Source organism: Manis pentadactyla, chromosome X (genome assembly GCF_030020395.1).
Source record: "Manis pentadactyla isolate mManPen7 chromosome X, mManPen7.hap1, whole genome shotgun sequence".
NCBI lineage: Eukaryota > Metazoa > Chordata > Mammalia > Pholidota > Manidae > Manis > Manis pentadactyla.
Window position 1 is genome coordinate 104,924,119 of NC_080038.1, and position 24,312 is coordinate 104,948,430.

Sequence of the window (24,312 nt, forward strand, 5' to 3'; positions counted from 1 at the left end):
GTAACCACGAATCTAAAGCATGAAACGGCAATAAGTACATACCTATCGATAATCACCCTAAATGTAAATGGACTGAATGCACCAATCAAAAGACATAGAATCAATGAATGGACTAAAAAACAAGACCCATCTATACGATGCTCACAAGAGACTCACCTCAAACCCAAAGACATGTACAGACTAAAAGTCAAGGGATGGAAAAAGATATTTCATGCAAACAATAGGGAGAAAAAAGCAGTTGTGGCAGCACTTGTATCAGACAAACTAGACTTTAAAATAAAGAGTCACAAGAGACAAAAAAGGACATTACATAATGACAAAGGGGTCAGTCCAACAAGAGGACATAACCATTATACATATATATGCACCCAACACAGGAGTACCTACATTATGTGAACCAAATACCAACAGAATTAAAAGGGGAAATAGAATGCAATTCATTCTTTATAGGAGACTTCAACACTTCACTCACTCCAAAGTACAGATCAACCAGACACAAGATAAGTAAGGAGACAGAGGCACTGAACAACACTTTAGAACAGATGGACCTAACAGACATCTACAGAACTCGCCACCCAAAAGCAGCAGAATACACATTCTTCTCAAGTGCACATGGAACATTTTCAAGAATACATCATATACTAGGCTACAAAAAGAGCCTCAATAAATTCAAAACGATTGAAATTGTACCACCCAGCTTCTCAGACCACCAAGGTATGAAACGAGAACTAAATCATGCAAAGAAAACAAACAAGCCCACAAACACATGACCCTGGATAACCAATGGATCAATGACCAAATAAAAACAGAGATCAAGCAATCTTTGGGGAGAAATAACAATAATTCAACACCGCAAAATCTCGTGGAACCCAACAAAGACCGTGCTAAGATGGAAGTATATTGCAATACAGGCCTATCTCAGAAAAGAACAATCGCATATGAACAGTCGAAACTCAGAATTAACTAAACTAGAAAAAGAAGAACAAATGAGGCCCAAACTCAGTAGAAGGAGGAACATAATAAAGATTAGAGCAGAAATAAATAAAACCGAGAAGAATAAAACAATAGAAGGAATCAATGAAAGCAGGAGCTGGTTCTTCAAGGAAAAAAAAACAAAATAGACAAACCCCTAGCCAGACTTATCAAGAAAAAAAGAGTCTACACATATAAACAGAATCAAAAATGAGAAAGGAAAAATCACTATGGTTGCCAAAGAAATACAAAGAATTATTAAAGAGTATTATAGGCAGAGGCAGAGCCAAGATGGCGGCGTTGAGTACAGCAGCGGAAATCTCCTCCCCAAACCACATATATCTATGAAAATATAACAAAGACAACTCTTCCTAGAATAAAGACCACAGGACACAGGACAACATCCAGACCACATCCACACATGCGAAAACCCACCGCCTCGCAAAAGGGGTAAGATACAAGCCCTGGAACGGCGGCATCCGAGCGCCGTTCCCCCCAGCTCCGGGCGGGAGTAGCGGAGTCAGAGTGGGGAGGGAGAGGGAGCCCAGGACTGCTGAACACCCAGACCCAGCCATCCAGACCAGAGCGCAGACAGTGCATGCGTGGGGTCCTGGATACTAGGGAAACAGGGCAGCAAGAACGGTGAGCGGGTACTAGAGGCTGGCGCTGGAGAACAAATGAAAAGTGAGCGGCCATTTTTTGTTGTTGTTGTTGTTGTTATTTTGTTGTGGCAAGTGCTTTTTGGAAATCTTAAAGGGACAGGGACCCCAATACTAGGGAAACAGGGAAGCAAGACTGGTGAGCTGGTGTCTGAGGCTGGTGCCGAAGAATAAGGAAAAACAAGCAGCCATTTTTTTTTTTTATTTTGTGGTCGTTTTGTTTTGGCGGGTGATTTTTGGAAGTCTTAAAGGGGCAGGACAGGACACTTAGTCCAGAAGTAGGTAATCCAGGGATCTCTGGGCACTCTAATCCCCTGGGCTGCAGGGAGCACGGAGGCCCCTTACGGAGATAAACAGCCTCCCGGCAGCTCCCCCTCCAATGCAACTCCACCATTTTGGAGCAGACGACTGAACCAGGCCACGCCCACAGCAACACCAGAGATAAACTCCATAGCAGCCGGGCAGGAAGCAGAAGCCCTGTCTGCGCGCAGCTACCCAGCACAAGCCACTAGAGGTCGCTATAATCCCAGGAAAGGAAGGCCACAAACCAACAAGAAGGGAAGTTCTCCCAGCCGTCACTCATCCCAGCTCTGCAAACTATTCCTATCACCATGAAAAGACAAAATTACAGGCAAACCAAGATCACAGAGACAACAGAGAAGGAGACAGACCTAACCAGTCTTCCTGACAAAGAATTCAAAATAAAAATCATAAACCTGCTGACAGAGATGCAGAGAAATATACAAGAGAAACGGGATGAAATCCGGAGGGAGATCACAGATGCCAGAAAGGAGATTACAGAAATGAAACAAACAATGGAAAGATTTATAAGCAGAATGGATAAGATGCAAGAGGCCATTGATGGAATAGAAACCAGAGAACAGGAATGCATAGAAGGTGACAGAGAGAGAAAAAAGGATCTCCAGGAATGAAACAATACTAAGAGAACTGTGTGACCAATCCAAAGGAACAATACCGTATTATAGGGGTACCAGAAGAAGAGAGAGAAAAAGGAATGGAAAGTATCTTGGAAGAAATAATTGCTGAGAACTTCCCCAAACTGGGGGAGAAAATAATCGAACAGAACACGGAAATACACAGAACCCCCAACAGAAAGGATCCAAGGAAGACAACACCAAGACACATAATAATTAAAATGGCAAAGACCAAGGACAAGGAAAGAGTTTTAAAGGCAGATAGAGAGAAAAAGGAAAGGAAAACCCATCAGGCTAACATCAGACTTCTCGACAGAAACCCTACAGGCCAGAAGAGAATGGCATGATATATTTAATGCAATGAAACAGAAGGGCCTTGAACCAAGGATACTGTATCCAGCACGACTATCATTTAAATATGATGGAGGGATTAAATAATTCCCAGACAAGCAAAAGCTGAGGGAATTTGCTTCCCACAAACCACCTCTACAGAACATCTTACAGGGACTGCTCTAGATGGGAGCACTCCTAGAAAGAGCACAGAACAAAACACTCAACATATGAACAATCGAGGAGGAGGAATAAGAAGGGAGAGAAGAAAAGAATCTCCAGACAGTGTATATAACAGCTCAATAAGCGAGCTAAGTTAGGCAGTAAGATACTAAAGAGACTAACCTTGAACCTTTGGTAGCCACGAATTTGAAGCCTGCAATGGCAATAAGTACATATCTTTCAATAGTCACCCTAAACGTAAATGGACTGAATGCACCAATCAAAAGACAGAGTAATAGAATGGATAAAAAAGCAAGACCCATCTACATGCTGCTTACAAGAAACTCACCTCAAACACAAAGACATGTACAGACTAAAAGTCAAGGGATGGAAAAACATATTTCAGGCAAACAACAGCGAGAAGAAAGCAGGGGTTGCAGTACTAATATCAGAAAAAATAGACTTCAAAACAAAGAAAGTAACAAGAGATAAAGAAGGGCACTACATAATGATAAAGGGCTCAGTCCAACAAGAGGATATAACCATTCTAAATATATATGCACCCAACACAGGAGCACCAGCATATGTGAAACAAATACTAACATAACTAAAGGGGGAAATAGACTACAAAGTATTCATTCTAGGAGACTTCAACACACCACTCACCCCAAAGGAAAGATCCACTGGGCAGAAAATAAGTAAGGACACGGAAGCACTGAACAACACAGTAGAGCAGATGGACCTGATAGACATCTATAGAACTCTACATCCAAAAGCAACAGGATATACATTCTTCTCAAGTGCACATGGAACATTCTCCAGAATAGACCACATACTAGGCCACAAAAAGAGCCTCAGCAAAATCCAAAATATTGAAATTCTACCAACCAACTTTTCAGACCACAAAGGTATAAAAAACTAGAAATAAATTCGACAAAGAAAACAAAAAGGCTCACAAACACATGGAGGCTTAACAACATGCTCCTAAATAATCAATGGATCAACGAACAAATTAAAATAGAGATCAAGGAATATATAGAAACAAATGACAACAACAACACAAAGCCCCAACTTCTGTGGGACGCAGCGAAAGCAGTCTTAAGAAAAAAGTATATAGCGATCCAGGCACAATTGAAGAAGCAAGAACAATCCCAAATGAATAGTCTAACATCACAATTATCGAAATTGGAAAAAGAAGAACAAATGAGGCCTAAGGTCAGCAGAAGGAGGGACATAATAAAGATCAGAGAAGAAATAAACAAAATTGAGAACAATAAAACAATAGAAAAAATCAATGAAACCAAGAGCTGGTTCTTTGAGAAAATAAACAAAATAGATAAGCCTCTAGCCAAACTTATTAAGAGAATAAGAGATTCAACACAAATCAACAGAATCACAAACGAAAACAGAAAAATCACGACAGACTCCACAGAAATACAAAGAACTATTAAAGACTACTATGAAAACCTATATGCAAACAAGCTGGAAAACCTAGGAGAAATGGACAACTTCCTAGAAAAATACAACCTTCCAAGATTGACCCAGAAAGAAACAGAAAATCTAAACAGACCAATTACCAGCAACGAAATTGAAGCGGTAATCAAAAAACTACCAAAGAACAAAACCCCCGGGACAGATGGATTTACCTCGGAATTTTATCAGACATACAGGGAAGACATAATACCCATTCTCCCTAGAGTTTTCCAAAAAATAGAGAAGGAGGGGATACTCCCAAACTCATTCTATGAAGCTAACATCACCCTAATACCAAAACCAGGCAAAGACCCCACCAAAAAAGAAAACTACAGACCAATATCCCTGATGAACGTAGATGCAAAAATACTCAACAAAATATTAGCAAACCGAATTCAAAAATACATCAAAAGGATCATACACCATGACCAAGTGGGATTCATCCCAGGGATGCAAGGATGGTACAACATTCGAAAGTCCATCAACATCATCCACCACATCAACAAAAAGAAAGACAAAAACCACATGATCATCTCCATAGATGCTGAAAAAGCATTTGACAAAGTTCAACATCCATTCATGATAAAAACTCTCAGCAAAATGGGAATAGAGGGCAAGTACCTCAACATAATAAAGGCCATCTATGATAAACCCACAGCCAACATTATATTGAACAGCGAGAAGCTGAAAGCATTTCCTCTGAGATCGGGAACTAGACAGGGATGCCCACTCTCTCCACTGTTATTTAACATAGTACTGGAGGTCCTAGCCACGGCAATCAGACAAAACAAAGAAATACAAGGAATCCAGATTGGTAAAGAAGTTAAACTGTCAGTATTTGCAGATGACATGATACTGTAGATAAAAAACCCTAAAGACTCCACCCCAAAACTACTAGAACTGATATCGGAATACAGCAAAGTTGCAGGATACAAAATCAACACACAGAAATCTGTGGCTTTCCTATACACTAACAATGAACCAACAGAAAGAGAAATCAGGAAAACAACTCCAATCACAATTGCATCAAAAAAAATAAAATACCTAGGAATAAACCTAACCAAGGAAGTGAAAGACTTATACTCTGAAAACTACAAGTCACTCTTAAGAGAAATTAAAGGGGACACTAACAGATGGAAACTTATCCCATGCTCGTGGCTAGAAAGAATTAATATCGTCAAAATGGCCATCCTGCCCAAAGCAATATACAGATTTGATGCAATCCCTATGAAACTACCAGCAACATTCTTCAATGAACTGGAACAAATAATTCAAAAATTCATATGGAAACACCAAAGACCCCGAATAGCCAAAGCAATCCTGAGAAAGAAGAATAAAGTAGGGGGGATCTCACTCCCCAACTTCAAGCTCTACTATAAAGCCACAGTAATCAAGACAATTTGGTACTGGCACAAGAGCAGAGCCACAGACCAATGGAACAGACTAGAGAATCCAGACATTAACCCAGACATATATGGTCAATTAATATTTGATAAAGGAGCCATGGACATACAATGGCGAAATGACAGTCTCTTCAACAGGTGGTGCTGGCAAAACTGGACAGCTACATGTAGGAGAATGAAACTGGACCATTGTCTAACCCCATAAACAAAAGTAAACTCAAAATGGATCAAAGACCTGAATGTAAGTCATGAAACCATTAAACTCTTGGAAGAAAACATAGGCAAAAACCTCTTAGACATAAACATGAGTGACCTCTTCTTGAACATATCTCCCCGGGCAAGGAAAACAACAGCAAAAATGAGTAAGTGGGACTATATTAAGCTGAAAAGCTTCTGTACAGCAAAAGACACCATCAATAGAACAAAAAGGAACCCTACAGTATGGGAGAATATATTTGAAAATGACACATCCGATAAAGGCTTGACGTCCAGAATATATAAAGAGCTCACACGCCTCAACAAACAAAAAACAAATAACCCAATTAAAAAATGGGCAGAGGAACTGAACAGACAGTTCTCCAAAAAAGAAATACAGATGGCCAACAGACACATGAAAAGATGCTCCACATCGCTAATTATCAGAGAAATGCAAATTGAAACTACAATGAGGTATCACCTCACACCAGTAAGGATGGCTGCCATCCAAAAGACAAACAACAACAAATGTTGGCGAGGCTGTGGAGAAAGGGGAACCCTCCTACACTGCTGGTGGGAATGTAAATTAGTTCAACCACTGTGGAAAGCAGTATGGAGGTTCATCAAAATGCTCAAAACAGACTTACCATTTGACCCAGGAATTCCACTCCTAGGAATTTACCCTAAGAACGCAGCAATCAAGTTTGAGAAAGACAGATGCACCCCTATGTTTATCGCAGCACTATTTACAATAGCCAAGAATTGGAAGCAATCTAAATGTCCATCGGTAGATGAATGGATAAAGAAGATGTGATACATATACACAAGGAATACTACTCAGCCATAAGAAGAGGGCAAATCCTACCATTTGCAGCAACATGGATGGAGCTAGAGGGTATTATACTCAGTGAAATAAGCCAAGCGGAGAAAGAGAAATACCAAATGATTTCACTCATCTGTGGAGTATAAGAACAAAGGAAAAACTGAAGGAACAAAACAGCAGTGGAATCACAGAACCCAAGAATGGACTAACAGGTACCAAAGGGAAAGGGACTGGGGAGGATGGGTGGGTAGGGAGGGATAACGGCAGGGGAAGAAGGGGGGTATTAAGATTAGCATGCATGGGGGGGGGAGAAAGGGGAGGGCTGTACAACACAGAGAAGACAAGTAGTGATTCTACAACATTTTGCTATGCTGATGGACAGTGACTGTAAAGGGGTTTATAGCGGGGACCTGGTATAGGGGAGAGCCTAGTAAACATAATATTCTTCATGTAAGTGTAGATTAAAGATAACAAGAAAAAAAAAAAGAAAGAAAAGGGGGATTACTCCGTGATAGGATAAAACTAACTGCAAATCAACGATTAATGCATGCTTTAAATATCCTTAATTTTGATCACTTAAAGGGTGTCAGATGATCGGCTATGGAGGTACACTTTTCTGATAATATTCCTTTCTCTTAAAAAAAAAAAACGAAGCAGTTCCTGTGTGGTGACCTCCAATAAGTTCTACAGAATGGTATAAAGGGCATATGAAAGTGTGGGCAAAGGGTCTGTGTTTATACAGAGGATCAAAGCCTAATTTGGCTATCCAGAAAATGAACTAAGATACGATATGCAGAAGAACTTCTAACATCAGCACTCTCTGGAAGAGTCATTCCAGAAGATGATCATCAAAAAACCTCAACAAAGATCCAGGCGATGCTGCAGTTGTAGCTGCATTCATCCCACCGGTTCCTGGACTTGCCATTGGAATGAAGAAGGAGGTATCTAAGCTGGCCTGTGCATACAGTAAAACAACAAATTTGACTGGCTCTATACTGTTGGAACTCAACGAAGAATTAGGGGAAGTGCAAGTTGTAGCGCACCAAAATCTTACAACTACAGACTATCTACTGTTAAAAGAATATATGGGATGTGAACATTCCCCAGGAATGGGTTGTTTTAATTTGTCTGATTTCTCTCAGACTGCTCAAGTTCAGTTGGACAATATCCACCATATCATAGATAAGTTTTCACAAATGCCTAGGGTGCCTAACTGGTTTTCTTGCTTTCACTGGAGATGGCTGGTAATTATAGGTCTGCTTTGGTTATGTAACTGTATTCCTATTATGTTAATGTGTGTACGCAAGTTACTTAGTAGTTTAAAACCTATACATGCTTAAGTTACTCTACAAGAAGATTTGTCAAAGAAATAATCTTCCCATGTTTTCTTCCATCTGCTACTCCTATAGCTTTTCTTCTTCCTCCCTAATTATAACCCTTAAATAGAATTCGTGCCTCAAATCGAATTTACCGAGTATCATAATTCTTCCAAGTGATAAAGATTCCTCAAGACAAATACTGGGCACAAAAGCCACAGGGCATAAATCTGCAAAGAAGTAAAAAGCTAACCTTTTCAAACAATATTGCTTCTCTCTCACTTACCAACTTTACATTTTCCTGTATGGCCCGGGAAGATGACTGGTTAGCCAGAGACGGGTAAGATTCCTCAAGGGAGGAACAACCTAAGACAGGCACAGTCGCAGGGGGGCCATCAGGTGAAAAATTGGGGATCAACAGAGGGGAGGCTTAGAACCTCACCCCCACTGTTTTGAGAGAAATCTTCTGCCTCCGTGGATGTTTTATTGCCCTTATCTTGCTTGGATTAACACTTAGTCTACAGGCACACACCTGATCATCTACATTTGCTCTCTTACAGCACTAAACCATGTTTTCTACCTTTATCTTGCATCTACCTACCACTTCAGCATTTTATTTAAAAAAATAGTAATAATAATAATAAGGGAGAAATGTGGGATTCACATATAAATCAAGTATAGAAATCCAACGAATATTCATATTTGACCTGATTGTTTATAGTTCATAATGCGTGATCAAAACTGAAAGTTTCTGTGATGACTGCCCTTGTACTGTTCACCACATAAGAACTTATTCACTATGTAAGAATTTGTTCACCATGTAAGAACTTGTTCAGTATGCTTCAGAACATTGTAGACTGACGAGAATTAGGCTTGGGGTGGATTAATGATTGTGCATTGAGCATTGACCCCCCTATACAGAATTTTATTGTTGTTAACAACCATCTGATCAATAAATATGTGAGATGCCCTCTCAAAAAAAAAACAAAGGTGAAAAATTGTAAACGACCCACAAGTCCATCAAAAGGGGATTGAGCAAAGAAACTGATAAAACAAAGAGTGGAATACTAGCAGCCACTGATAATGATTCTATGGAGGAAGATTTGATGCCGTGGGAATATTTTCATGATGTGTTACATAAAACATTAGATTGTTATTGTATACAGTGTGAAACAGTTTTTCTTGAAAAAATATGTACATGGATAAAATTAGAAAAATTTTTGCCTACTTATGAACAATTGTTCTCATTTGAAAAAAAAAAGGCAGTGTGGGTGGAGGGAAATCATACATTTGAATCTGTAACTTGCATATGGACTGTCCTCTAGATCTTTGTCATCCAGTATAGTAGTCACTAGCCACATATAGCTTTTGAACACTGAAATGTAGCAATTCTGAATTGAATTGTGCTGTAAGTATAAAATATACACCAGTTTTCTAAACTTAGTACAAAAAAAGAGCATCAAAAATATCTCACAAATAATTTTTTTATTACATGTTGCCATGGTAATATTTTGAGTATATTTATTAAATAAAATGTATTTTTAAATTAAAAAAAAGAGTACTATAAAAAATGATATGCTAACAAACTGGATAACATAGAAGAAATGGACAACTTTCTAGAAAAATACAACCTTCCAAGGCTGACCCAGAAAGAAACAGAAAATCTGAACAGACCAATTACTAGCAAGAAACTTGAATTGGTAATCAAAAAACTACCAAACAACAAAACACCTGGACCAGATGGCTCCACTGCTGAATTTTATCAAACATTTAGTGCAGACCTAATACCCATTCTCTCTTAAAGTTTTCCAAAAAGTAGAAGAGGAGGGAATACTTTCAAACTCATTCTATGAGGCCAGCATCACCCTAATACCAAAACAAGGCAAAGACACAACAAAAAAAGAAAATTACAGACCAATATCCCTGATGAACATAGAAGCAAAATACTCAACAATATATTATCAAACTGAATTCAAAAATACACGAAAAATATCTATCATGATCAAGTAGGATTTATTACAGGGATGCAAGGATGGTACAATATTCGAAAATCCATCAACATTATCCACCACATCAACAAAAAGGACAAAAACCACATGATCATCTCCATAGATGCTGAAAAAGCATTCGACAAAATTCAACATTCATTCATGATAAAAACTCTCAACAAAATGGGTACAGAGGGCAAGTACCTCAACATAATAAAGGTCATATATGACAAACCCACAGCCAACATTATACTTAACAGCAAGAAGCTGAAAGGTTTTCCTTTAAGATCGGGAACAAGACAAGGATGCCCACTCTCTCCACTTTCATTCAACATAGTTCTGGAGGTCCTCACCACGGCAATCAGACAACACAAAGAAATAAAAGGCATCCAGATTGGTAAAGAAGAAGTTAAACTGTCACTGTTTGCAGATGACATATCGTACGTAAAAAACCCTAAAGAATTCCCTCAAAAAATACTAGATCTAATATCTGAATTCACCAATGTTGCAGGATACAAAATTAATACACAGAAATCTGTTGCTTTCCTATACACTAACAATGAACCAGCAGAGAGAGAAATCAGGAAAACAATTCCATTCACAATTGCATCGAAGAGAATAAAATACCTAGGAATAAACCTAACCAAGGAAGTGAAAGACCTATACCCTGAAAACTACAAGACACTCTTAAGAGAAATTAAAGAAGATACCAATCAAGGGAAACACATCCCATGCTCATGAATAGGAAGAATTAATATTGTCAAAATGGCCATCCTGCCTAAAGCAACTTACAGATTCAATTCAATCCCTATCAAAATACCAACAGCATTCTTCAATGAACTGGAACAAATAGTTCTAAAATTCATATGGAACCACATAAGACCCCAAATAGCCAAAGCAATCCTGAGAATGAAGAATAAAGCTGGGGGAATTATGCTCCCTGACTTCAAGCTCTAACAAAGCCACAGTAATCAAGACAATTTGGTACTGGCACAAGAACAGATCCACACATGAACAGAACAGACCAGAGAGACCTGATATAAACCCAACCATATATGGTCAATTAATATACAATAAAGGAGCCATGGACATACAATGGGGAAATGACAGCCTCTTCAACAACTGGTATTGGCAAAACTGGACAGCTACATGTAAGAGAATGAAACTGGATTACTGTCTATCCCCATACACAAAAGTAAACTCGAAATGGATCAAAGACCTGAATGTAAGTCATGAAACCATAAAACTCTTAGAAGACAACATAGGCAAAAATCTCCTAAATAGAAACATGAGAAACTTTTTTCTGAACTCATCTCCTCAGGCAAGGGAAACAAAAGCAAAACTGAACAAATGGGACTACATCAAAGTAAAAAGCTTTTGTACAGCAAAGGACACCATCAACAGAACAAAAAGGCATCCTACAGTATGGGAGAATACATTTGGAAATGACATATCCGACAAGGGGTTAACATCCAAAATATATAAAGAACTCACATGCCTCAATACCCAAAAAGCAAATAACCCGATGAAAAAATGGGCAGAGGATATGAGGAGACAATTCTCCAAAGAAGAAATACAGATGGCCAACAGGCACATGAAAAGATGCTCCACATCATAATAATCAGGGAAATGCAAACAAAAAGCACAATGAGATATCACCTCACACCAGCTAGGATGTCCAAAATCGAAAAGACTAGGAACAACAAATGCTGGCGAGGATGTGGAGAAAGGGGAACCCTCCTACGCTGCTGGTGGGAATGTAAGCTAGTTCAACCATTGTGGAAAGCAATATGGAGTTTCCTCAAAAAACTAAAAATAGAAATACCATTTGACCCAGGAATTCCACTCCTAGGAATTCACCCAAAGAATATAATTTCTCAGATTCAAAAAGACATATGCACACCTATGTTTATTGCAGCACCATTTACAATATCCAAGATAGGAAAGCAACCTAAGTGTCCATCAGTAGATGAATGGATAAAGAAGATGTGGTACATAGACACAATGGAATACTATTCAGCCATAAGAAACAAACAAATCCTACCATTTGCAACATGGATGTAGCTGGAGGATATTATGCTCAGTGAAATAAGCCAGGTGGAGAAAGACAAGGACCAAATGATTTCCCTCATTTGTGAAGTATAACAACAAAGCAAAACTGAAGGAACAAAACAGCAACAGACTCACAGACTCCAAGACGGGACTAGCAGTTACCAAAGTGGAGGGGTGGGGGAGGGCAGGTGGGGAGGGAGGTAGAAGGGTATTGAGAGGTATTATGATTGGCACACATGGTGTGGGGGGAATCATGGGGAAGACAGTGTAGCACAGAGAAGGCAAATAGTGACTCTGTGGCATCTTACTATACTGATGGGCCAGTGACTGCAATGGGGAATGCAGGGGACACGATAACATGGGTGAATGTAGTAACCACATTGCTTTTTCACGTGAAATAAATAAAGCATTATTACAATTTGTTAGCAGAAATATGATGAGGATGCAGAGGAGATGAGGAAAAATGATTATCTAGGTTACATGTAGAAAGTGGCGCAAGTTAGATTTCTCAATATAATTTGTGTTCAGTTTTGTTTTGAACTATAAGAATGTCTTACGTGGTAAAAGAAATATTAAATTTAAATGAAAAAAGAAAAAAGCAAAAGCATAGCTGCTTTGGTCGGGGAGGCTGCAACAGCCCCTGAAGGGACTGTCGGGACCCCCAGTTCATCTGAGTACCTGACCCACTGACATTGTCTGATCGCTTATCTCACAGGGAAGTAAATTAATGACAGTGCAAATTGTAACCAAGGCCCATCTGTATGTCCGGTGTTCTTTCAAACACACCAGCCAGCCTCTGCCCAGTTTTGCCTATCTTAAAATGCTCCCCTTCTTCATGTAATTGTAGATTAATGGTACCAAAATAAATAAAAAATAAAAAATAAAGAAGGGAGGGGAGGGGAGGGGAGGGAAGGAGTAAAGGAATAAAGGAACGAATGAATGAATGAATGAATAAATAAAAGGGCGAATAAGTGAATGGATGAAAGAATAGATAAATAAATAAATATGTAAGTAAGTAAATAAATCAATAGATAGATAAATAAATAAATAAAGATCCTTCCTTGTGAATGGTTTTCCAGGGTTACATTCACATCTACTGATAAATTCTTTTTGAAAAAAGATTGGAACACCTACTATGTGTAAGTTTTGAGCACTTAATACAAAGATGAGTAAAACATGTCCTTATTCCTTTACATGCATGTATGCAAGTACATATGCGTTCATATGTATGGAAGGGGCAGGGAGATCAGTTAACAAATACTCAAGGTAGAATATGATAAATCCCAGTGGAAAAGCAATAACAAAATGCTAAAGGTACTCAAAAAGGGGCAAATTGTGTCCAGTGTGGAGAGGGAAAAAAAAAAAAAAAGATGAGGGAGGAAGAAGAACCATCCAGAAAGTTTTCACAAAATCATAGTACTTGAGGTATGTGTGAAGGATGGGTGTATGTTTTCAAAAGGAGAGAAGAAAGATTAGGAAATGAGGACAGTCTGAGCAGAGGGAACAAATGGATAAGCTAATGGACAGAGGCAGAACAGTACAGGATGGATCTGAAAAAACAGCAAGCCAGGTTAGCAGATGCTTTGATACTTTCTGCTGTTTCTCCACATATTCCTTCAGAGTCAACTTTACTAGAAGGCAGCTATACAACAAGAGACATGCAGATGCTGCTGTGGCAACTCAAGATTAAACTGGGCAACATGGATGGACCTAGAAGGCATTATGTCCAGTGAAATAAGTCAGACAGAGAAAGACACATACCATGACGTCACTCATGTGTGGAATCCAAAAACCAAAACAAACAAATGACACATACCATGACGTCACTCATGTGTGGAATCCAAAAACCAAAACAAACAAATGAACAAACAAAACAGAAATAGATTCAAATACAGAGAACTGGTAGGTTGCCACAGGGGAGGAGGGTGGAGGCATGGGTAAAATAGGTGAAGAGGATCAAGAGGTACAAACTTCCAATTCTAAAATAAATCATGGGGATGAAAGCACCACATGAGGAATATATAGTCAATAATATTGTAATATCATTGTATGGTGACAGATGGCAACTAGACTTATTGTGAAGAGCATTTTGTCTTGCACATACTTATTGAATCACATTAAACCAATATTGTATGTCAACTATAGTTTGATTTTTAAAAAGTAAAAGAACAAAAAAGATTAAACATCCTGCTACTGTATTAAGGGAAAATGAATACTTCTTTAAAGAAGAGAAAGCCTCATTTTCCCAGGTGATAAATGGGCTAAACCAAGTGAGGAAATTTGGGCTTCTAAGCTCAGTATCTGCTGTTAAGTGAGGCTTTGAACAAGTTGCATTGCCTCTCACTTAAAAGCTTTGTATCAGTGGCATAATGTGTGAAACAGGGTGTTAGTTCCTTCATGGTACTGTGGGGAGGAACCTTTGTCTTATCCAGCTTAAATTGCATGGGCAATAATAATCAGCCCCTGGAATACACCCTCATCTCTCTTGCCTCCCTCTCCCTTTGTTGTCCTTACGTGGCTAAACCATGACCTGGTTAAATCCAATTCTCCACCTCATCTCTAACTGCACCCGTGCAGCTGGAGAAAAACCTGGTGCCGAATGCTCCCTCTCCCACCCAAGTCAGTGACTGCTCCTCACGGCGCAGAAACCACACTACCCTGCTCTGGTGTGCTCACTGGCCTTCTCTCCTGGGCTTCACATTTTGTTCTCTCTCTTCAGACCACCAACGCCCCTCCCCTCTCCATCCTCGCTCTTAGCTGCTGACCTGGCTTCCTATCTTCCTGAGAAAATGGAACCAGTCTGAAGAGAACTTCCACAGATGCCCGCCACTCTATCTACCCGCCTTGCTGGGATCAGTAGCCACCTGCTCTGTCCTCCCCTGTGACTACAGATGAACTGGTGATGCTCCCAGTTAGAGCTAACCCCTTCACTGGTGCATGACACCCTTGCCAATACAAGAAAGGCCTGATGCTGCAGCTCTACCAATTCCTTGATTTCTTTCTTCCTGACCCACTAATTTTTCCTGCTCTGCTTAATCGTTCCCACCAGCACCATAATGGGTTGTTGTTCCTTTCATCTACAAACCATTCCCTGTTCTACCTTCTTTTTTGGCTACAGTTTCTTCTCCTTTTCTTCAAGACTCCTTAAAAGAGCTGTCTATCTACCAGTTTCCCCCTCCTATTTGCTCTTGAACCCACTACATTCTGGCTCTGATTGTAGTGCTCTGATCAAGGTCACTGATGACTTCCATGCTGTCAGATCCCAAGGTCAACTAAAGCTCAGACCTCATCTGCCTTACCTACCAGCAGCCTTTTAACACAGTTGACCCTTTCCCTGCTTGAAACTTCTTCACTGGGCTTCCAGGAAACCATGCTCTTAAGGTTTTCTTCTGACTTCCGTGGCCATTTCTTCTCCATCTTCTCTGCTGCTTCCTTGTCTCCCTAGCCTCTAAACACTATAATGCTCAGTCTTTGAACCTCTTCTCTACCTATACTCATTCCCATGGTGATGTCAGTTAGTCTCACAACTTTAAATAGCATATTTATATATAGAGAGAGAGAGACTCCCAAATTTCTCCCCCTAACCTGGAAGTCTCCCTTAAACACCAGATTTCTATACCCAACTATTTCTCAACAGATTCATTTAGATTTCAGTTAAAGCACCTCAAACCTCGTATGTTTAAAACTGAGCTCTAATTGTCCTTCCACAGATCTATCCCACCAAGTCTTGCCTGTCTCCATAACTTCAGCTGCTTTGACCAAAAACCTTGCAATTCATGTCTTCACTCTCTCTCACACACACATTCCAAACCCAATTCATCAGCAAATCCTACCGGCTCTATTCACAAAACAGGTATCAAATTCAACTATTTCTCACCACTCCTGCCAATACCATCTTGGTTCAAGCCTCTATCATGTGTCACACCTGGATAAATACAATAGCCAATATGATCTCCCCTGCTTCCACCTATATAATAAATTTGACACTCAGCTGCCACAGAAACCCTCGTCTTATCCAGCTTAAATTACACTTAAAGTAAGTTAGATTGTATCATTCCTCGGCCCAAAACTTTTCAAAGAATCCCCATATGACTCCTCAGAAGAAAAGTCAGTCCTTACTCTGACCACTCAGACTAGAGGACTTTTCCCCTATTTCTTAAGTTTCTGACTTCATCTCCTATGCTTTCCCCTGGCTCATTCTGCTACAGTTTCATTTGTTCCTTGCTGTTTCCATAATACACCAAGCATGATCCTGCTGCCTCAGGGCCTTGGTTCCTGCTATTCTCTCTCCTTAAAACATTTTTCCAAGATACCTGCATAGCTTACTCTCTTGCCTCCTTTTTGTCTTTACTCAAATATCACCTTCTCAGTGAGTTCTTCTCCAGCCACTGTAAAACTGCACCCCAATCCCTTTCTCACTTTATTTTTCTTCCTAGCACTTATCACTAATACATCATATGCCTTACTTTATGTTTATTATCAATGTCCCCATCAGAATGTAAGCTCCATTGAGGCAGAGTTTATTGTTGGTTGCCGAATCCTCAGCAACTACAACAGTACTTCCACCTGGTAGCAGTTCCATAACTTTATGAACTATAATTTAGCAAAAAGGTATACAAGTGCAACAGCCTAAAGGCCACCAACCTCAGTTGTCCTTTTTTAAAAAAATCACCTGTCCATGCCAATATTCTAGGAAATGATATACTCTTAAATTTAATAGAAAATTTGGAACCGAAAAAACTGTCTGCTGCACAGAAGGAAAAGACTGGTGTTATAAACACTTAAAGGTTACATAATTTGTACCATGTGTTTTTCCATGGATGCCTTTCACAAAGGTATGCCATCCTTCCGGGTATGAAGAGTGATGCTGTTGTCCCATGATTAGTAGGACATGAAACCTGAGTTGTGCTTCCCTAAAATCAAGTAATGTCTTTGTATGTCAGCCAGAAAAGGGCAGGCTATCATTTTCGGTCATGGAATAGTTCATCACTCCTGTCGATGTTAACAAGTCCACCCGGGAATCAGATTAATAACCACTTATTAAGCATTTACTATGGGTTAGGTCCTCTGCTCAGTCCTTTAGATACATTATCTCATTTAATCCTTCCCAAAAAAACCCTCCCTTTGAAGTAGTACCCTCATTTTACTGATAGTAAATAATTTGCTCAAGAGAACAAAACTAAGTAGGAATTTTGACCCAGGTCTATCCAATTTTTAAGTCCATGTTTTGGGCTATATTGTCTGTGAGCTTGCCATACTGGTATAATCTAAATGGGCGAGAATGATAAACTTTGTGTATGAAGATATCCTGGCAACAATTTTGAGTACTCATCTCCGAAGGCACTTTTATACGAGGAAAAAAAAGCCCTTTAGAGGTCTAGTAGGTACTAGTTTTAGTGAAAAATCAGATGCAATTTTATTTTATTTTATGTGTTGAGGCCAAGTTTAACATTAAGTATTTCATTCCAGTTACTTCAAACATTCTGATAGGTTAAACACAAAAAAGCATTAGTGATACATTAAGCTCTAGTACACAAAGTAAACAAAAACCACACTATAAATACTGATTAAAGTCTCAATTTAATCATCTCCCCCAGAAGCATGTGACACGCATCAATTTAAGAAAGAAAGAGAAAAACTACGAAACTGAAGTCAATTAATGCCAAGACATTTTTTCTGAAAGTTTCAGAAAATGGACTAAACCAAGCAAGGATCCATGCATCTGCCAAGTTGAAACACACAGTAAGGGCAAATTAACTTCATCAAAACTTGACCTGAGACCTTATGAAAATGTAAAAACTATCAATCTGAAAATCAATGATTAACTATGTTAAGTGATAACTTTAAGAAATCACATTTTCAAGTCACACATCAGACAAGTGTAATTTAAATGCCAAATAAAGAGGTAATTTGCCCTCCAAAAAGGATAAACTATATCGACTAAACATTACATCACAAAACCATTATAAAAGTTCCAAGAGATTAAACAGATAAGCGTACCTTCTGTACTTCAAAAGATCATATTTCTACACAGACGTTGCATCACCAAGACTTTTGTAAAGGGTGGAGTGCTTTTTTAAAAATCCTATTTTCTTTTATACACTATTAAAAAGTTCCAAATGATTTTTAAAACATATAGGAGATAGCTCAAATATTACGTGAAAAAAGAATGGTTGCCATTTTGTTAAAGAAATCAAACTTCACAGGTGCTACAATATGAATTTTATATTTTAATATAAAAACTTTAAAATGTTGATATTTGAAGATAATAAAAGGAATTAAGAGTAGCAAGCAGGATTTTGTGCTATCACAGTCTGCAAGACTGAATGATCATGTGAAACATATCCATCTGCTCCTTGTAATTCTCATCTGACTCATATTGCTAGACCAATCTGATCGATATGAAACTCTGTAAAATCAAAAATAAATCCAGCATACAATAATTGTAAGAAATACATTTGAAAACTGAAAAAAAGCAAAATGAGAATAAAAGCTAGGGTGAACATATAACTATACCGATACCAACACATGGCATTGCACCTGTGCCCAGCTACTTTAACTAGAAGCGTCTCACAACTATGACTGATATGTGGGTGCGTCTTTAACAAGATTAACAGAACCTGTTTACTTCATCACCTGGAAAGGTATTAACTCCTGAAGTCGCCATCCTGCCAGTCTCTTCCCAGCTTTTCCCAGCAAAGAAAACACCTCAGCTGCCATGTTGAAGATGCTCTTCCAAGCTTTAGCACAAGTTCCCTCCCATAATGCCTTAAGAACATTCCCAGCATGCATCAGAATGTTTTTTTTTCTAGGTCATAGCCTTTTATAATTAGGATCCTATCTATGTGTTGAAATGAGGCAACTTAATGTGCTGAAATGAAGAGATATAGGAGCCAATGTTGCTGCCTACATACTCCACAGACACTGCGGATAATTACGTTATATACTTCTCATTTTAAGTGATCACAACACACATGATTTTTAAATATGTAGCTTTCTAAAGTCAGAAGCTGATTATACACAATTTAACCCAAAGCTTTTATTTAAGGAATTTTGAGATGAATAAATCATATTCAGAAGTGGCACCTACTGACAAAGCATGGGATGTTACAATCCAACTTTATTAAATAGACACTTTCAAAAACAGAGAAAAAAAGGTAAGTTATGAAAGTTGAGTTTGGAGAGACATATAAAGGGTTCAGTGCTATAGGAAGGGGAGTACATAGTACAATAGCAATTCCAGTGTTCTACAACTACTGCTAAAGGTTCCTGTAGATAAAACCTTACTGCTAAATTAGCCCATTGCATGGTATAAACTTAAATTTTGTCTGTAAAGTCTTATATGTACTGGGTACTTTTTTCTCTATGGGAACACAGTTACGATTTTAACACAAGTTGATCACAAATAACTGCATTACAGAACTTTAAAATTAACTTACAGTTAGAATAAATGTGTTCTGTATGAGTGAGGGATTTCCAGACTGTGTATCTGTCCTCTGTCATTTTACTTATTTGTCACACATCTCTTGTCACCTTACCTATTTTTTATAATAAAGTAATACAACTGTGGGCTACCAACTGTGAGTGCAGGCTCAAAAAAATCTAACCAGCAGAGGAATATCTTCCCAGAGAAACATCTTGTATTACAGAGAGAATTTTGCAACTGCACCTCTTTTGCCACATGACCTACCCTGCACACTTGCTTGAGGAAGAGCCAGTTTAACAGGTTAGTTTTTTGCTAAAGTTGTTTCCCAGTTCTTCACACTGTTAATAATTATTTTCACAGCAATTTTCTTACAAAATGGCCAAATTAGTCACTACCATTCAGCCACCTGGCCGCCATAATGTAAAACTGTACTGAGTTAAGAAACAAAAATTCGCTCTACTCTTCAGGATTAAATATACCTTATAAGCGAGACCAACAAAAGACCTCAAAGACTGATAAATCTGTTAAAGACAGAAATCTTGTAGCCATTCAGTCAACTCTCAAATATTAGCACTAATGAAGGAGAGATGGGTACAGATATTCCAAAGACAGCAGATCATTCAAAATGTATTTTTGCTCCTAACATTTCATTATGGGTGTGTGTGACATTTCAGAAATTGAAGAAGTCTCAACTACAGAAGGAAGCCACATGAAGCCAAATACAAGAAATGGAAAAGTACTCCTAGAGTTAATGTCTCCACGCTAGGTTTGGGAAATACTTTCCATTCTATTCTCTCTCTCTCATGTTCATTTGTTTACCTGGCCCATGCCTGCATCACTAAGGTAAGTAAGGTGAGGGAAATAAGGGAATTAGGTATTTCTGTTCTGAAGTGTATTTTGGGATATGCCAATTGAAGAGGACTCTCAAAAGTATCTGTGAACTACTGGCCAGATGTTCCTGCTAATGCTTCCAGCAACTGCTACTCTTCACCATTTTAGTGTGTCTCTTAGACATCTAGAGAGCCTGCAGGCCAATTGCTATGTATAACTGCGTGTGCAGGGGTGTGTATATGTGTGTGTGCCTGCCTGTGTGACAGACAGAGGAAACAGACTCTCTGTGGATAAGTAAGTTAACTATACAAGACTGAATACTACTCACAATGGTACCACAGTCTATTTGTCAAAGGAAATGTTAACCTTCTTGGTATCTTACCTCCTTTGTCAACCACACGGTAGCATGCTACCTAAGTAGCTGAATTCAGAGCAGCTAATTCTGGTCAACTGCTGATGAAAATCTTTTGCCATGTTTAAGATTTTTCTAATGCAAGCTAATCAGCAGGCTTTAGCACTTAGCTATACCAGAACAGTAAGTCTTTAGAGTATCTTTATACTTGGAATTCAAAAATATTTATTAGCACATAAGAACTACTAGATCTTCTGTTTCAGGTTCACGATCTATTCTAATGAAAGCGATTCTCAGAAGACCAGAAATGCAAGAGAGCCAACGCTGTATACAGAGTTTTGGTCCTGGTTCAGCAGCTCGCTGAGCTGTAAAGACCCAGAGCAAATTTAATACCTTGTCATCTCCTCATCTGTAAAATGAGAAAACTGGATTTGGATTTTAAGATATCACAGACAATCAAGTTTTTAAAACAAAGAATGATCATGGGGGTAATGGCACAGCTGACAATTTTGTCAGGTAAAAACATTTTTTTTAAAACCTACCATTTACTATCAACATCATTTCAAAAAATACCAAACATATTTAACTCCACAAAATTACAAGAATATATCTTGTAACAATAAACAATCCTTTAAATGGAAAAAGTTTAGCTTTGAAGAACTCATGGCCTATTGTCCTTATTTTTCTCACTTTACCTACTATGGACCAGTAAAAACTCTTCAGAGACCAGCACCAGTCTAAAAATTAATGCTTGGAGACTACTGGATTAGGCAATTTTCAAGGCTGAAACCCTATGATTCTAATTTTAGGTCCTCTGTTATATTTCTTTTATTCCATACTATAGTCTAGTGTGGGTACCTAAGTAAGGAGACAGTGCTAACATTTAAATTTTTGAAGGTCAGGAATACAGTTAAATCAGTTTGAGAAAGAGTAACTAGAATAAACCTCAATTTTGGGGGGAAAGTATAGACTAGTACAGATTTCACTTCATCAATAATAATGAACCATTCACTGGACATTCACTGGACACTTACTATTAAGCCCATTTTACAGATGAGGAAATTGAGGCAAGGAAAGCTAAACAGCTTGCCAAAAACACACAGCCTATAAGCCTCAGTACTCAGAATTGGATCTCTAATCTGTGACTTCATTTTTTGGTATTACTCAAAGAAAAAGATTTTATTTAGATTTTAATCATTACTTCCCATTTATAAATGAAGGACATACAGTTAAAATTTTGGATATTGCACAGGATAAAAAGTTTTCCTATTTAACTTTTCCAAACACTGCCTTTCTAACAGACAGAAATATTGGCAGGTTTTTTTCCCACTAGAAAAATAGTCAAGATGCCTGTTAGTATGTCCACTTAATTTTTTCCTACTAAAGTTGATAAAATGACAAATTTAGGTTTTTCAAGCAGTACTTACAGATTTCCTCTTTTTCTCTGAAGAACACGTTTATCTTTCGTGATTTCAATCTGCAATGAGACAACATTTATGGGTTCAGTGACATGAGAAAAGAACCCCTTCAAAAAAACTCAATTCACAATCACAACATAAGCTGGTCACAGGAACAGTAGTACAGTACAGAGAATACACTTAATGATTCTGTAACATCTTATGATGCTGATAGTGACCAAACTAGAGTGTGCGGATTCTATCACACTAGGTGTGAGGATATAGTAACACGTGTAACTGTTGAACAACTGTGTTGTATATTTGAAACCAATATAAGACTGTATATCAATGATATTTTTATTTAAAAAAAGAAGAAAAAAACTCAAGTGCCATTTCATGTTACCTGTACACCTTAAGTCATGATGAGACAGGTACCAAAGGAAAAACAAGAAAGGACTACACATGAATGCCTGACCAGAAGTAATTCTAGCACGATCTCAGAAAAGTAACTGAGCCTGACTATAACAACTAGTAGTAACAACTCTATAGGAAAATGGCAAGATTAAAGAATGGGAAGAGGAACTGAATAGACATTTTTCCAAAGAACACATATAGATGGCCAACAGGTACATGAAAAGGTGCTCAATGTCACTAATCATTAGGAAGTGCAAATCAAAGCCACAATAAGAGATCACCTCACACCTGTCAGAATGACCATCATCATAACATAACAAGTGTTGGCGAGGATATGGAAAAAAGAGAACCTTTGTGCATTGTTTTTGTTCATGGGCATTTAAATTGGTTCAGCCATTATGGAAAACAGTTTGGAGGTTCCTCAAAAAATTAAAAATACAACCATCATATAATCCAGCAATCCCACTTCTGGATATATAGCCAAAGGAAATGAAAACAGGATAGAGAAAGATAACTGCAATCCCATATTTATTCACAGTAGCCAAGATATGTAAACAAACTAAGTGTCTGCCAACAGATGGATAAAGATGTGGTATAAATACAATGGGGTATTATTCAGCCATGAGAAAGAAGGAAATCCTGCCATTTGCAACAACATGGGTGGACCTTGAGGGCATTATACTTAGTGAAGTAAGTCAAAGACAAACATTAGCACTTACACAAGGAATCTCAAAAAGCTGAAGTCCTAGAAACAGAGTAGAATGGTGGTTCCTGGGGCTGGAGGGTGGGAGAACTTGGGAGATGTTGTGAAAGGGTACAAATTGCAACTAGAAGTTAAGTAAGTTCTGGAGCTCACACACACACCATAATGTTTATAGTCGACAATACTGTGTTATATACCTCAAAGTTACAAAGAGACTAGGTCTTGAATGTTCTCACCATTAAAAAGAAATGATAGTTATGTGATATAAGAGGTGATAGCTAAAGCTATAGAGGTAATCATATTGTAACATATAAATGTATCAAATCAATATATTTTAAACTTACACAATGTTATCTGTCAATTATATCTCAATAAAAAAAGAAAAGAAAATGGCAAGAAGCAGGAATCATGTTTTTAATGATTTTATTTATACCTCTTATCCTCCGCAGTCAGGACAGGAGCCAACTTCAAAGACAAAGGCTGTCAGACCTAGGAAACTGGAGTAGGAAACTGGTCAGTCAATCTTCCCAGACATCACCACCCCCAAATGCCTGCAGGCACCTTGCTATTTTCCCATTAAAACCAAAAATGAATCATTTGCTTTAAATAATGCAAAGCTCTTTCCAAATTCAAATACAGCACTGGTCTAGGGAGAAACTGAGATATTCTCATCTTCCCTCAAAGAAGACACAACTCCGTTTTGTGATGTTCTTCAAGATACAAATGCTATGAAGGTTTAGGGTCAGTTTACAGTTGAGGTTAACTTATTTTGGACAATGTAGGAGAAAACTACTTACCATCTGAATACTCAGAGGAGTAAAATAATGCGCTTCAATCATCTGATATTGTTTACTTAAATTTCAAGACTATGAACGCCCTGG

The 24,312-nt window shown here is 38.3% G+C and overlaps 1 protein-coding gene across 6 annotated transcripts in view; it reads right to left on the minus strand.

Moving 5' to 3' along the window:
* The window catches only part of ACSL4 (acyl-CoA synthetase long chain family member 4), a 103,794-nt gene that overhangs the window by 41,979 nt on the left and 37,503 nt on the right, over positions 1-24,312 (minus strand). For 5 of the 6 annotated variants that reach the window (XM_057496120.1, XM_057496118.1, XM_057496119.1 and 2 more), the window contains 2 exons: positions 23,865-23,928; positions 22,345-22,394 (listed from right to left, as the gene is read on the minus strand). Coding sequence is in view for 1 of the 6 variants with exons in the window: in XM_057496117.1 (XP_057352100.1) it covers positions 18,945-19,100 (156 nt within the window). In the remaining 5 variants the exon portion in view is untranslated. Of the gene's footprint in view, positions 1-18,944; positions 19,454-22,344; positions 22,395-23,864; positions 23,929-24,312 lie in introns of those variants that run through there. The other variant, XM_057496117.1, reaches the window with a different exon arrangement.